This window comes from Engystomops pustulosus, chromosome 6 (assembly GCF_040894005.1).
Source record: "Engystomops pustulosus chromosome 6, aEngPut4.maternal, whole genome shotgun sequence".
In the NCBI taxonomy this organism is placed as follows: Eukaryota; Metazoa; Chordata; class Amphibia; order Anura; family Leptodactylidae; genus Engystomops; species Engystomops pustulosus.
Window position 1 is genome coordinate 20,502,871 of NC_092416.1, and position 16,212 is coordinate 20,519,082.

The following is a 16,212-nucleotide window of genomic DNA, read 5'->3' on the forward strand; positions in this document are numbered from 1 at the left end:
GGGCGTTTTGGGGTGCTCGTACCGGGTTCTGACTCTGATTCTTGTGTATGGTACTCTGACGAATCCTGGTCTGAAGACAAAAAAACGACTTTTTGAGTTCTATCATATTTGTATTTGCGGCGGGATTTCTTCAGGATTGAGCATGTGTGGCGGTCTCTCCCAACAGCCCCACTCATAGACCTGTTGGTTTTGATTCATCCCGTTGGAATTTGATTTTTTTGCCTTCAGCAATTTTTTCTTCAAGGCCAATGATGTGTTGGTCAATTTTCTGCAGATGTGCATTAAGTTGTTCCTCCGTAGACCTCTCTTTAATCAAGGCTTTAGTCAGGTTAATGTTAGTCTGGAGTTCCTGTTATCCCTAGATCTCATGTACCTTCCATTCCATCGGGCAGCCTCTACTGTGCCGCACGGGATCCCCTCACATTAAAGTGATCTCAACCCTCTGCCATCAAGCCATTGGATCCCTGCTGCACCGCCGATGTGACCTGTATGGAATCCCACTTACCTGTATTACCGCTGTAGTCACATCGCATCTCCTCCCACATGATTGATCATTTGTATGCTGTTCAGCCACGGCCTCAACATCCTCAGTGAGCTCATATCACATGACCGGTCATGTGACCTTCAATCACGTCATCAGGACTGTCTGTATGTTGCTCAGCAACGGTTCCAACATCCACAGCGAGCCCACATCACATGATCGGTCACATGACCTAGAATCTTGCTACCAGGACTACGAGCGGCCGCCTACACGGGTGTCTGAGGTTATTAATACAGAACTCTACATTTCTTATATGATCCTTATGACACTTATATGTGATCTTTATCCCTTATATGTAGTTAGTTCTTATGGGGTCTGTTAGTTATTCTAATTTTAAAGATGTTTTTTCTGACATATATTCTCCTACCCCAGCATAGGGTTGGCCCGTGCCGGGTCCGGTCGCTCAACGAAGGTGAGCCGGCAATTTCCCTTTTACAGTCTATTTTATACTACTTGGTGGCACACTGGATGCATTTTATACTACATGGTGCTATGCTGTATGCATTTTATACTACATGGCGGCACGCTGGATGCATTTTATACTGCATGGCGGTATGCTGTATGCATTTTATAGGACATGGTGATACAGTGTATGCATTTTATACTACATGGCGGCATGCTGGATGCATTTTATACTACATGGCGGCACGCTGGATGCATTTTACACCACATGGCGGCACATCTCCTCCTTTCTCCTACACTCTCTACATCTCTCCTCCTCTCTCTACATCTCTCCTCCTCTCTCCTCCTTTCTCTACATCTCTCCTCCTCTCTCCTCCTTTCTCTACATCTCTCCTCCTCTCTCCTCCTTTCTCTACATCTCTCCTCCTCTCTCCTCCTTTCTATACATCTCTCCTCCTCTCTCTACATCACTCCTCCTCTCTCCTCCTTTCTCTACATCTCTCCTCCTCTCTCTACATCACTCCTCCTCTCTCCTCCTTTCTCTACATCTCTCCTCCTCTCTCCTCCTTTCTCTACATCTCTCCTCTGCCTCTACCTCTTGGGTGTTACTACTTGCAGTTTCCCCTCCTGCATCATACCTTTCCATCGTGATAATAGTTGCCTACAAGATCACACAACTTTTCTCCTCTTGATATTTTGAGGTGAGTGATCACACTTTTTGTTTTTTGGCTGCATTTCTTTCTGCTGTTTCTGTTCTCGTTTATTTACCATTCTATCCCTATGATTTCCACATCTTCTTGCTGGGATATCAGATAACATGTAGTATCTAGTAACACCAGAGGCTGTGTGCTGCTGGGAATTCTCCATCATATATACTGTGTAAATTCTTTGCTACTCTTAGTTGTTACATTGTGTCTAGCCTGTATATTCTCATATCTCTACCTCACAGCCATATACCTCCTTTATAACATAGACCATCTCTATGATGTAGCACAGACTGTTCTCTCTTCTATATACCATATGATTCATTGTTGTCTTGCATATTATCCACATGATGCAGAACATAACAGGCAAACACTCTCAAGTATTAAGGAGAGCAGAAAAAAAGGGAAGCCAAACACAGTACTCAGGTATTGAACCTGAGTTACATCCAGTATTACACACCAGAGCTGCACTCACTATTCTGCTGGTGCAGTCACTGTGTACATACATGACATTACTTATCCTGTACTGTTCCTGAGTTACATCCTGTAAATCTTTTATTTTATATAAAAGTAAAAAACATAACAATAAAATCATAAATGAAGCCATAACTTCTGGCAAAAGAATTACAAAAGAACAAATATAAACGAAAATAAACTTACAAAACCTCCTGGCCCACACACACCACACACTCAGCATGAGAACAAACAAAACCTTCACTCAGTCCCAACACCTAATTTTTTATTTCTTTTTTATATTGAAATACACAGCAAAGTACACATAAATAAACAATAAATAAACACAGAAATAACAATGAATATAACAGAAATAACATTAAATATAACTAAATCCCACGCCCATCACCCTCCCACCCAGACACTGGTCTAACGTCCAAAGTTCGCATTATATAGTCCAGACCAGTGCCCGTCCACCCCCCTCCCAACCTAGTACCCTAACACCAACAGCCCAAAACCAACCAACCTATATACAAGAACTATAACTACATATAACTATATACACACAAGATACAAACACATTAAACATATCAACAAATAACAAATACAAACCACATAAAGCCCAGGTTTGGCGCCTGCAAGCCCTACATTACTATAACCTCAGAACACAAAACAAAAATCTACAGTGTCAGCATCAGCCCAACACCAGGAGAGGAGATGACAGACTATGGGACACTAAAGGAGAACCCCCTCCAAAGGAGAGAGGCCCTCCCCGTGCCCAGCCTCTCATACTCCAGAGAGCGCACCTTCACCAGGTCACCCAGAATGTTCCTAACCACCTCATCCACCGGGAGGATTTTACGCTGCGTCGATACTAAACACCGTGCGTTCTACGTGTGATACCTAACCACTAGACTGACTAGGAATAACGTGCAGCGGTCCTGGCCACTCAGGCCTCTGAATGCCACATAGGCCCACTCCGCATAGGAGAGACTGGCCAACCCAGGCCAATGGATGGAAGCGCCCACCCGGTTGTACACCTCTGTGTTAAAGGGGCACTGAAGCAGGGAGTGGTCCATGCTCTCAAGCAGGCCACCGCACTCCTCCCGGGGACAACCCCTTTCCTCAGAGCTCTTACACTTCAGATTGTCCCTCACACACAGCTTTCCATGGAAGCAGCGCCAAGTCACGTCCCAAAACTTCAAGGGGATCCTGATGGAATTCAATAAACTCAAACCCACCCCAAGATCCCGACTTGGGCAAACCCTGAGGGCCAGAGGCTTCTGGAAATGGGTCAACAGAACCCTGTTGTCAAGGAGTTTCCTCGACATGGTCCTGATCTCCCACATTCCCAGACCCCACCGGCGAATCACCTTCAGAACCGGGGTAGCATAAGCCGGAAGATGCCCATGTGGTGTGCAGAGATCCTTCACTTGCCCTCCTGTCCCCCATTCCTGGAAGAAAGGCCGAAACCATCCCCTACAGGAGTATACCCACGGAGGAGCCCTCTCTTTCCAGAGGTTTGCTACATTGATCTTAAGAAAGGTATTCACTAGGAATACCACAGGGTTGACCATACACAACCCTTCTTGTCGCCTCGTGCGGTAAGTAACCTCTCTCTTGATTAAGTTCAGCCTATTCACCCATAACAGCTGGAAGAACAGACTGTACACCTGAGTCCAGAGGGGTTCTGGCAACATGCACACACTGCCCAGATATATCAGCAATGGGAGCAGGTAAGTTTTAATCAAGTTCACCCTTTCCCTGAGGGTCAAAGATCAACCCTTCCACTGGTCCACCTTCTGAGCGGCGATCTTAAGCCTGCCATTCCAGTTTTGCATGGGGTAATCCCCCTGGCCAAATTCGATGCCGAGAACTTTGGCAGAGTCTTGGGGCCCTGGAAGAGTGTCCAGGAGATCAAAGCCTGGATCCCCCTCTCCCAGCCAGAGACTCTCACACTTATCTATCCCGGTTGATCTTGGAACCAGAAGCCTCTGAGTAGCTGTCGACCTCTGACATCACCCCTCTCGAGGACACAAAAACGGTGACATCATCGGCATACGCTACCACCCCTAGAGTGGCTTCCGGTGCCGCCTGGTCCATCCTGACTCCCACCAATGGCCCACGATCAACCCTCCTAAGGAATGGGTCAATCGCGAACACGTATAAAAGTGGGCTCAGAGGACAACCCTGGCGAACACCAGACCCAACCTCAAAAGAGCGGCCAATCCAACCATTCACAAGCGGGAAACTCTGCCCCTGCATACAAAACCTTTAGCCAATTGACAAACTCCCCCGGCAGGCCATACCTCAGAAGGACAGACCAGAGGTACTCGTGGTTAACCCGATCAAACGCTTTTGCCTGATCCAAGGACAGCAAGTACCCCTTCCAGTTACCAGCCCTGCCCTGCTCCACTGCCTCCCGGACACAAAGCACAGCACTAAATGTACTGCGGCCTGGAACAGAGCAGTGCTGGGTCCCCGAAAGGAGACAGGGTGCAAACTGCACCAGCCGATTAAACAGCACCTTTGCCAAAACCTTTCTGTCGGTATTGAGAAGTGCTATGGGACGCCAGTTCTCAATACGAGATCGGTCCTTACCCTTTGACAGAATGATCAGGGCAGACCTCCTCATTGACTTCAGCAGAGCGCCCGAGGAAAGACACTCATTGAATTCCTCAGTCAAGAGGGGAACCAAGGCGTCCTTAAAGGTCTTATAAAACTCAGATGTTAAGTCATCTGGACCTGGCGACTTCTTGAGGGCGAGCCCTTCAATCACCCGGTTGACTTCCTCTTCACTGATCATCTCTGTCAAAACATCAAGAGAGGGGTCTACATCTGGCTCAGGGACAGTTTCTGCCAGGAAAGCCGACATCACATCCCGATCTAGATCCCTCCTGCCCAAGAGGTGCGAGTAGAAGGATCTGACAACCTCCAGAATCCCTGATCTGGACCTTTTCAGGGATCCCGTACTGTCAACCAGTCCTGTGACAACTTTACCATTCACTGACATCTTGCAGTTTCTGTAAGGGTCGGGCGAGCAGTATTACCCGTAATCCCTCTCAAAAACCAAAGATGCGTGTCTATCGTACTGACACCTCTTCAGCAAGGATTTCACTCTGGAGATGTCGTCACGACTACCTCCAGTCGAGACGAGATGCTCGAATTTCCTCCTCAGGCCCTGATACATGCGGTACCTGTCCAGGCTCCTGAGGCTCGAGAGCTGGCGGAAGAATCTCGCCACCCTTTTCTTGAGCATCTCCCACCACTCTGACTTACTGCTACAAAGGCCCAGCAATGGTATCTGGCTCTGAAGAAAGTCCTCAAAGGATTGTCTGATCTCCGCTTCTTCCAGGAGAGACAAATTGAGCTTCCAATAGCCTCTTCCCATCCGGGGGGGTCTCTGTAACATTCAGAGAAAACAAAATTAAACAGTGGTCGGAGAACTCCACCTCAACAACGGACACTGGTGAAGAAATGGCTTCCTCCTTTAAATAAAACCTGTCTATTCTAGACCTGCAGCTACCCCTATAATAGGTGAACCCCGCGTGGCCTGGGGTGTGCCGGATGTGGACATCCACCACGCGAGCCTCACTAGCTATGCTATTAAGAGCGACGCTATCATAAGTCAGCTTGTCTATGGAACCTCCCCTATCCTGGGACCTCGTGACAGCATTGAAGTCCCCTCCAAAGACCACCTGCCGACTTGTAAAAAGGTAGGGCTTGATCCTCATAAAGAGACATTTCCTGTCCCACTTGGACTGGGGACCATAGATGTTAATAAGATTAAGTACTTGTCCCTTTATGAGGACATCCAGGATCAGGCACCTCCCCATTTCTAACTCAATAACTCGTCGGCATTCTAAAAAGGACCGCCTTTCCGCTATACGGCTCGGCCGGAAGAGACCAATAGGAAGGCCCATGTCGCCATTCCCTCTTAGCTTTAAACACGGCCGCCAAATCTGGCAGCCTGGTCTCCTGCAAAAATAAAATGTCGGCTCAACACGGCCGAAAAAATCAAAGGCCGCAAATCTAGCCGCATCAGACTTAATGCTGGCGACATTAATGGACGGAGTGGGTGCCGCCATCATGAGTGATTGAGTTAGGCGGCTTTTTTCTTACTATTTCCCTTCCCCCGACTCTCCTCTGAAGATGAACCCTTTTCCCTTCAGAATTGGGGCAACTTCTTTTTAACGAAATTGAGGTGTCCATGAAATTACTGGCCCCCAAGGACCCACTCGGACAACCCTCTCCTTCGTCCTTGTCTCCTGACTCTGAGTCAGTCTCCCACTCTGAGGACCCAGCATCCCCAGAGGATAGAGACTCGGCGCCCCCTTCAGGCTGCTCCGCCGCCACCTCCAGAACCCCACCCTCAGCCTCTCTTCCCGAGGAGGCGATCTCATCGAGGGTGAGGAACCGGTTGGAAAGCTCAACCAGAGGGGAGGAAGTTTTCCCTTCCTTAGGTACCTTTTTCTGCTTGCGCTTATTTTCTAGCCAAATCCTGTTATCCTCATCCATACTCTCATAATGGGAGGACGTGGAGGACATGGCACCTTTCTCGCGCTCCATCCTCCTGACCTACTCATCCAACTCATCATCCCTCAGGGCCTCAGTAGCAAGACCAGCCTCTGAGGAAGGACCAAGGGTCACCCCAGCAACCTGAGGCTTCCCCAGGTCTCTCCATTTTTGTCTGGCTTCAAGCCGCCTTAACTGAGAAGGTGACTTATTCTTGCTTTTCTTCACAGGCCACCTCTGCCTCTGCTGGTACCTTCCCCAGCAGAAGCAACCTCATGGCTCTCCTCCACTGGGGTCACAACCGCATTGGCAAAGGAGCGAGGACAACGGCTGAAAGGGTGACCGAGCTCACCACACAGGTTACACCTAATGTCCTTACAGGATGCAGCGAGATGACCTAGCCCACCACACAAAGCGCACTTCTGCACTTGGCAGCTGGCGCTAAAGTGTGTGGGGTCACCGCACCTGTGACAGACCTTCGGCTGCCCCTGGTAGAAAATCAGGATTCTGTCTCGCCCAAGAAAGGCTGAAGAGGGAATGTGGGCGACTGTGCCGCCTGAACACTTCAGCTTCATCATGAAGGTCCAGGCCCCAGACCAAATGCCAAATTCATTGTGGTTTTTCTGAGGTACCTGAACTACTTCGCCATAAAGACTGAGTCAAGTCATGATGTCCATGCAAGAAAGTGACTCATTACGGGTCAAAATGGTCACTTTCTTGACTGCGTTTTGGCGAGACACTGCTTGCACAGCAAAGTCTTGCCAGGCGGGCTCGTTCTTTGCCAGCTCATAATTTGACCAGAAGAGCTCTAAGCCCTCCGGCCGAACAAAGCTGACATCGAACTCCGGAGTACCATAAGGATGTATCAGGGCAAAGATGTCACTAGCCCTGAAGTTCATCTTCAGGAGGAGCCACCGCCCCTGGCACCGGGCCACCCCCTCCCACTGGGGGGCAGCGCACAGTATCAGGACCTACTGGATCGCCCTCACTGTCCGGCCTTTCGGCCGATGCCTTCCCTGCACCATCCTTGCTACTACAAACAAGCGTGGTGCTCTGAGCCATGATGGAATGTGGCTTTGCAATCTCCTCGCACCCTGGCACCGAGTCCACTGCAGGATTCGTGCTGGGCTGGGTAACGGGGCCTACACGACAGGCTGGCACTGCTGCCCGCCCGGAGGGAACAAGGAGGGGACGAAACACCAGATTCACCTCCTGAGACGCCTTGGTCTCCTTGGGTCTCTTCTTCCTCTTTTGGTCATCATCTGGCATATCATCGCCGAAGGAAAAGTTCATGGAGGTGAACTGGGGACACCTCCATGAGCACCCAGCTTTCCAGCTGAACCACCCAGCTTTCCCGCACAGTCACTCAGCTTTCCAGGAGGAGCACTCAGGCTGATGTTACTTGCCTTGATCTTCTGTGAACCGGAGACCTTGCAGCTTCCCTGGGTCTTGGGGGTGGCAGCCGAGGTCACATCGCTGCGTCCCTGGCTCCGGGCAGATCTTCTTACATGACTGGTGCAGTCACTGTGTACATACATGACATTACTTATCCTGTACTGATCCTGAGTTACATCCTGTTTTATACTCCAGAGCTGCACTCACTATTCTGCTGCTGGTGCAGTCACTGTGTACATACATGATGTTACTTATCCTGTACTGATCCTGAGTTACATCCTGTATTATACTCTAGAGCTGTACTCACTATTCTGCTGCTGGTGCAGTCACTGTGTACATACATGACATTACTTATCCTGTACTGATCCTGAGTTACATCCTGTATTATACTCCAGAGCTGCACTCACTATTCTGCTGCTGGTGCAGTCAGTGTGTACATACATGACATTACTTATCCTGTACTGATCCTGAGTTACATCCTGTATTATACTCCAGAGCTGCACTCACTATTCTGCTGATGGTGCAGTCACTGTGTACATACATGACATTACTTATCCTGTACTGATCCTGAGTTACATCCTGTGTTATACTCCAGAGCTGCACTCACTATTCTGCTGCTGGTGCAGTCACTGTGTACATACATGACATTACTTATCCTGTACTGATCCTGAGTTACATCCTGTGTTATACTCCAGAGCTGCACTCACTATTCTGCTGCTGGTGCAGTCACTGTGTACATACATGACATTACTTATCCTGTAATGATCCTGAGTTACATCCTGTAGATTTTTTATTTTATATAAAAGTGAAAAAAATTACAACAAACATAAAATAAGACATAATGTCTGGCAATTTATAACAATAATATAAACGGAAAAAACTATTATATGCAGCCCCATTCTCACCCCATACATGAAATGTAGCCCCCTTTCTCATTCCTCATTCAATATATGCAGCCCAGTCTTCAACCCCCTATTCATTAAATACAGCCTCTCCTCATCTCCCATTCTTATATACAGCCCCCTCCATACACCCCATTCATTATATACAGCCCCTTCCTCACCCCCCATGGACTAGTTAATGTGACCATTCAAAATAAAAGAATATTACTCAGGGTTCTGCTCAGGCCCGAAGCTTCGCCTTTGCCGTCTTTCTCCTCCTGTCGGCAGCGGCACAACTTTACGGCCCAAACAACTGGTGGGGCCAGGGGACAGGGATGAGGCCAAGACTGGGTCCTCCCAGCAGCTGTGGGCCCTGGCACTTACCCTGGTTTGCCGGGTGCTGGCGCCGGCCACATATAGGTGCCTAATCCAGGGCGCAGGTTTATTCTGAAAAGAAATTGTCACAGCTCTAGTATCTCATCTGACATCACACATCTAAAGTAACAGTTTGTTCTCTGATATAATCCCTGACTGATAAAATGTAATAAATTACAGGTAAAAGCCTGAACCCTAATGATGTCCCTCACCACCGTCCTGCTGCTGTCACCTCTGAGTAAGTTGTATATAAATATATATCTATAACATTTTCTAATACTATATATATAGAGAGAGAGAGAGAGAGAGAGATGCAATATTTTGCAATGATTTTGATGCAACTGTATTCAATGGCTGCTATCTTGGGAGATGAGGAGCTGGTGGAGCTGCAGGAGAAGGGGTGGTAGTATATACTGAGGGGATGAGGAGCTGCAGATGAAGGGGGTGGTAGTATATACTGAGGGGATGAGGAGCTGCAGATGAAGGGGGTGGCAGTATATACTGAGGGGATGAGGAGCTGCAGATGAAGGGGGTGGTAGTATATACTGAGGGGGATGAGGAGCTGCAGATGAAGGGGAGAGCAGTATATACTGAAGGGATGATTAGCTGGAGTGAGATGAAGGAGAAGCGGATGGAAGTATATACTGTGCAGATGAGGAGCTGTGTCTGTGGATGCAGCAGAGCTGTCTGTGTGCATGTAACAGAGCTGTCTGTGTGCATGTAGCAGAGCTGTCTGTGTGCATGTAGCAGAGCTGTCTGTGTGCATGTAGCAGAGCTGTCTTTGTGTTAATGTAGAGGAGATTTTGCAGTGATGTGTGTGACCACAAGGGAATTTGAATTTGGTGGCAAATATATTATTCTTAAAAAGGACCTGTCACCCATAAATTCGGCACTAGGAGCTGCTTACTAAAGTACAATAGAATTTCCAGACCGCTCTCAATGGAATCCGGAGTATTCATGAGGGGGCAGTCCGAGGCGCTGCCTCTTCCCAAGACCGCCCCGCACGTTCCATAGGGCAGTGTAACGGGTGCTCCCGCGATCCCTGTCACGGATCGCGGGCGCATCCGTGCTCCTTCATGTGCCCCCGCTGCTGCCCGGTCTCACTTACCTCTCCCGGCTCCTGCACTTCCTCGGACTGCCGTGCACGCGCGTCCCCGCCTCCTAGGGCGCGCTCGCGGCTCCTGCCGAAAATTTGAAGGGCCAGCGCACCGCTAATTGGTGCACTGGCTGAACACCTCACCTTTAAGAACCCTGCCTCTTCCTGTGTTCCTTGCCGGATCTTTGTGCCTCATAGCCTTAGAGAAAGCTTTCAAGCGAGTATTCCTGCGTTCCCGTGTATTCCTGCGTTCCCGTGTATTCCTGCGTATTCCTGTGTGTTCCCGCTCCCGAGTCCTGTGTTGCCGTGTTACCTGAGTTCCTCCGTGTTGCTGTGTTCCGTGTGCCTGTGTTCCCGTTCCCACCTGCCTGGACCTCCTGTTGCTGACCCCGGACTTGGACCTGACGTTGCATCTCTGCCGCCTGCCCTGACCCTGTGCCTGGACCTGTCTACGAGATTGTCATCCGCTAAGGTACCTCGACCTCGGCTGCCACCGTGGGCTAGTCACACCTGGGAACGACCTAGTGGTATCCTGCCGCAGCAAGTCCAACCCGCTTTGCGGCGGTCTCTGGCGAATACCAGGTGCCGCTAGGCTCCGGTTCCGGGTGTTGGCTAGTTACATCTCCCGCGGTGGTCCAGAGGATCCACTGATCCTAACAGGCAGTGGAGACTCCCGCGTGTCATCGGCCATAAACACGCCCTCAATCCTGCCCCCTCATGAATATGCCTGACCGATTTGAGAGCGGTACGGCTTTTCTATTGTACTCCGCGGTGGTGTTAGATGGCGTTATTGGATAATTGGATAACTCCGATAACACTAACAGTGTAACACTGCTGCGTTTGCTTTAGCACTAGAAGCTGCTCTCAGTAGTTGCTGACCACCTGGGGGAAGTAGAGTGTATGAAGTAGAGATGAGCGAGTATACTCGTCCGAGCTTGATGCTCGTTCGAATATTAGCGTACTCTAAACGGCTCGTTGCTCGGACGAGTATTTTACCGGCTCGATAACGAGCTTTCACTTAAGGAAACTCAGTGAAGAACAGTGAAAAACACAGTGAACACAGTGAACATAGGATCATTTAAGTGAGGAACACAGTGAAGAACACATTGCAGATGTTTCCTTACATCTGCTAACTTATCAGAAGACACGCGTGCAGAACGGTTTTCTTCACACTAGTATGTGAAGAACAATATGTGTGAAGAACACATTGCAGATGTTTAACACGGGTCATTCTCCTTTTGGAAGTTCCACGAATATTCCATTGATTAAAAAAAAATGAAGAAACAGGACTGACTTCCTTATTTCTCAATAAAATGACACATTTTATTGGTCCCTTTGGTCCCCTTGAAAAATGCTCGAGTCACCCATTGGGGTTCGTTATTCGAAACGAGCACTCGAGCATCGGGAAAAGTTTGACTCGAGTAACAAGCACTTGAGCCTTTTAGTGCTCGCTCATCTCTAGTCCACTCCCCTGACATTTCTTATCTGAGTTGTTGCATCAGCTGTGTATTATGGAAGATGTGCACTGTTATATACATATTGGGGCTCACTTACTAAGGGTCCTGCGGCCACACTTTGGTCGGACAGTCCGACGATTTCCAATCTGTGCCGCATTTAGCAGAGGATTTTGGCGCATCGACGTTAGCTATCATGCGACACAAATCGAGGTGTCGGACGATCCGACTGATTTGGACTAAGCACAGGATATAACTTTGAAATTGTGTCGCAAGCTAAGCACTTACATACCCCGGGAAGAAGATGGTGAACTCCGGCGGACCTGAGCGGGGAAGCGACAAATGCAAGATATTGGGCGCACAATCTACATGAATGACAGCAGAGTTCATCCTCGTCGGACATTCCGGATCGGGGATCACGCAGAGCCCGGGTAAGTAAATGTGCCCCATTATGTTCTACAATATGCAGCATTATAGGTATACAATAGTGCAAACCCTCCATTCTTTAGTGTGGCAGGTTGGTGCCCGGGCCCTCTGACACTGTGGGCCCCATAGCAGTTGTTATTTCTGCTGCCGCTGTATTTCCACCCCTGCTCAGGTCATTAGCTACGCCCTCTCATTGTCCTTGTGCTCTGGTTACTATCTACATACTCTCATTGTTTATCTTCTAAGGATTTTTTTTTGTCTTAATACCAGGAATTTGTCTTTTATTTTGCAGGTCTGCTCCTCATGATGGTAACAGCACAAGATGTAACAACACGTGAGGACCAATAAAGATGTGTTAATTGTATTTCATGTTTATTCCATGTGGTATTCTACAATGTATCATCACACATCAATACCGTATATACTTGTATAAGCCAAGTTTATATATAAACTTGTATAAGCCAAGTTTTTAAGCACAAAAAAATGTGCTGAAAAATCTCACCTGGGCTTATACACGAGTCACTGGGCTTACATACTCACCACTGGCTTCCCGATAATGGTCGCAGGTCCTCTTCTGTCTTCTTCCCTTAGAAAGAGCTGGCAGAGCTGCGTCCATGCGATCTCCTGGCCGGCACACACTATGATGCGGCCGCTGGTGATAGTATGCACCAGCCAGCAGTTCCCATGGATGCGGCTCTGCCGGCTGTTACAGCTGAAAGAAGACAGAAGAGGAGCCTTGGCGAGCATCTAGAAGCCAGAACGAGCATCGGGTACACCGGAAGGTGAGTATGTAAGTTTATTTTATATGCAGGCTGGCTATATACTAAAGGGGGCTGGCTGGATGTATACTTAAGGGGGCTGGCTGTATACTTAAGGGCAGGGGTGTAACTTGAGAGGGTGCAGAGGGTGCGGTCGCAACCAGGCCCAAGAGGCTTAGGGGGCCCAAAAGCTATCACTTTCCCATTGGAGAAGACTAGTACTATAGTACTATACTATAGGCTATATACTACAGGAGGCTGGCAGGCTTTATACTACAGAGGTCTCGCAGGCTATATACTACATGGGTCTCATAGGCTATATATTACAGGGGCTGACAGGCTATATACTACAGGGGGCTGGCAGGCTATATACTACAGGGGCTTGCAGGCTATATAGCAGTGGTGTTGAATCTATGGCACAGGTGCCACAGGTGGCACTCAGAGTCCTTTCCGTGGGCACCCAGGCATTCACCCCCAGCACAGAGTTTGCCAGTTAGGACTTTCTCCTGTGATCCAATACAGCCCAGGACGTGCCATGCTCAGCGCTATTTAGCTGCCAGGACTACAGGAGAAGCAAGAAGGTGCGAATAGAGATGGATTGTCATTGGAGCTCCTGCTCTGGGTCCCCTGATCCTTCCTCTTCAGGGACCCTGGAAGGAAGCTGCAATTCAAATGTATCCATCATCTTTCTTTTGCATTGGTGAACTCAGGCTGCCAATACGATTAAAACCTGTGATACATCAGGGATCAATAAGTTACTGCTTAAATTGTAACTCTGCGACATATAAGTGGGTTTGGGTTGTAGATTGGGCACTCGTCTCCAATGGCTATGTACTGGAAGGCTATGACAAATGCATTTTCCACCCTCGGCTTATACTCGAGTCATTAGGTATCCCAGAGTTTGGGGGTAAAATTAGGGACCTCGGCTTATACTTGTGTCTGCTTATTCTCGAGTATATACGGTAATCCTTAATCCATACCCTAAGGATCCATAATCCCTAGTCCCTGCTAACAATGTGATAGATGGCTTTTAATATAAAACAGAACAATGCAATGACTTCTTAAAGGGACACTACAGACATAATTAGTTATCTTTTCTGAATATTAGAAAAGAATTGTATTTATGTAACATGGAAACGTTCTCCCCTCTCTACTGCAGTGTCATTCCAGAGCAAGACTAGAGCGCCCTCATCTCCAGGGGTCCTTTTTGTTATATTATTTACCAAAAATATTTCCCCAAAGTCCAAGACCATGAAGACATGGCTAATACTTCCAGAACCATCAGCACAGCTGTCCAGGCTGTGTCTGGTATTAAAGCTCATCTTCATGCAATACCACATACAACCTGTAGACATTGGTGGCGCTGTCTTAAATAACTATGTGGCAAATTTACTTACCTGGTCCAGTCGGGATCCCCGATTCGGACAGTCCAACGAGGATGAAGTCCGGCGTAATTCATGAATATCATGCACCCGAGTTTGTGTATCCGTCGCTTCCCCGCCGAGGTCCGCCAGAGTTCACATTCTTCTTCCCGGTGCTAAATGTTAAATCTTGCGCGTTGTCTGAATCCGTTGCGTTGCGCGTTGTCCGACGGCCCGCCCCCCGATTCGTGGTGCTTGCAAGCCGCTGGCGACGCGCCACAATCCGATCATGTGCGGCAAAATCCCAGGGCAATTCGGCGCAAAACGGAAATCGGTGGGAAACCCGAAAAAAATGCGCTCCGTGGCCCCTTTGTAAATGAGCCCCTATATGTTCAGATTTATGACAACCCTGAAGTGTATCTTACTTCTCTTTGCTTATTTCTTCTTGTAGCCCCCAGAGAAGAAGATAAAGAATTTAGTGAATGTGGGGGCCAATGTCCACCGACCTGCGATAACTTCTTTCCGGTTTGTAAGTGTACACCAGGATATGTTTGTAAGTTTGGCACCGCAGCTGATAAGACTGGAAAATGTGTGAAATATGAAGATTGCTGCATCGCGAACAACACCTACTCCACATGTGGTGACGCCTGTGGACGCTACTGTGAGAAGCCCCAAGAACCTGACATAAGGTGCATATTAAGAGATTGTTATATCGGCTGCTTCTGTCTCCCCGGATATGTGTACGAGGAATATGGCTCCTTCAGATGCATCCTACCGGAGGACTGCCCAAAATACTAAATACCAAAATACTCCTACAATACTCCATCGCACTGTCCACATATACAGGGGCACTGTCCAATGTCCTGGAGATGCATCTAATGGAAATAAAATGATGGTTAAACATTGTTCTTATCTGTCTTATTCCTCTCTGGCTGTGACTACATCCACAGATCTGTTATCAATCTCTGTCCAATCACAGGTGTAAATAATCTATTAATGAATCAGGAGAAAGGGCGTCTTCTAGTCCCCTCCAATGCCCTTGAGTCTCCAATCATGGCAACCACTCCATTAACTTCTATAGGATTTCCAGGACAATGATATCTTGCAGTGTCTTGCAGTCCCATGATCTCTATGCACCAAATAATTTCATTCACATGTACCTAGTCCCATACACTTGATCATTATGGGTGAGGGAAGTTAGACTCTCACATACACACTTCTACCATTTCCTGTGGATAGGGAATACCTTTCGGTAGTAAAACAATCATTAACAAAATCCAATGACTTTGACCTCATAGAAGACCAAGCACACACATCTTTATCTTGCTTGGCAAAAGACAGTAAAAGTCAAGGCTACAAAACCTTCAGTCATGAATCTACACATTTGTGTTCTTGGTCTATGTACGCTACCTGGGCTGACTTCTGGCCCAATAAAATCTAGATAGGGACTAGGGGGCATATTTATCAGGACCTCTGCGCACCGCCAGTGGCGCAGAGGCCCTGAAATAATCGCAAATGCTAGCTTATTGCTAGCTTTTGCGATTATTTCCCCCAATCCGCCACCTTCACTCCAGTCGGGCGTGCAGGGGCGTGAAGGGGTGGCGCGGCCGGCCGAGTGGGGGGCGCGGCCGGACGGGAGTGGGCCGGCGCGGGGCGTTACTGTCCCCGTGCCTGCGCACTTGCTGCTGCCGGCGACTTTTCATACGCTGCGCAACAGGCAGCCCGATACATCAAGAGGCAGAAGCCTCTTCATATATCGGGCTGCGAATTTGCATCGGGCGGCGGCACGAGCGCCAGCGTATGATAAATATCCCCCTAGACCTTTAGAAAACATAATAGTTTTCTAAAGTT

General features: G+C 48.4%; 1 protein-coding gene across 3 annotated transcripts; it reads left to right on the forward strand.

Moving 5' to 3' along the window:
- The first annotated feature begins 913 nt into the window (after positions 1-913).
- LOC140065570 (serine protease inhibitor swm-1-like) lies at positions 914-15,266 on the forward strand. Of its 3 annotated transcripts, none has more exons than XM_072113163.1 (4): positions 914-953; positions 9,447-9,504; positions 12,535-12,576; positions 14,813-15,266. In XM_072113163.1, the coding sequence occupies exons 2-4, from the start codon at positions 9,465-9,467 to the stop codon at positions 15,157-15,159; spliced, it is 429 nt and encodes a 142-aa protein (XP_071969264.1). In that variant the 5' UTR covers positions 914-953; positions 9,447-9,464; the 3' UTR covers positions 15,160-15,266. The 3 variants fall into 3 exon arrangements, with proteins under 3 accessions (XP_071969264.1, XP_071969262.1, XP_071969265.1); XM_072113161.1 differs by lacking the exon at positions 914-953 and adding an exon at positions 1,507-1,644; XM_072113164.1 differs by lacking the exon at positions 914-953 and adding an exon at positions 9,202-9,311.
- The last annotated feature ends 946 nt before the right edge of the window (positions 15,267-16,212 follow it).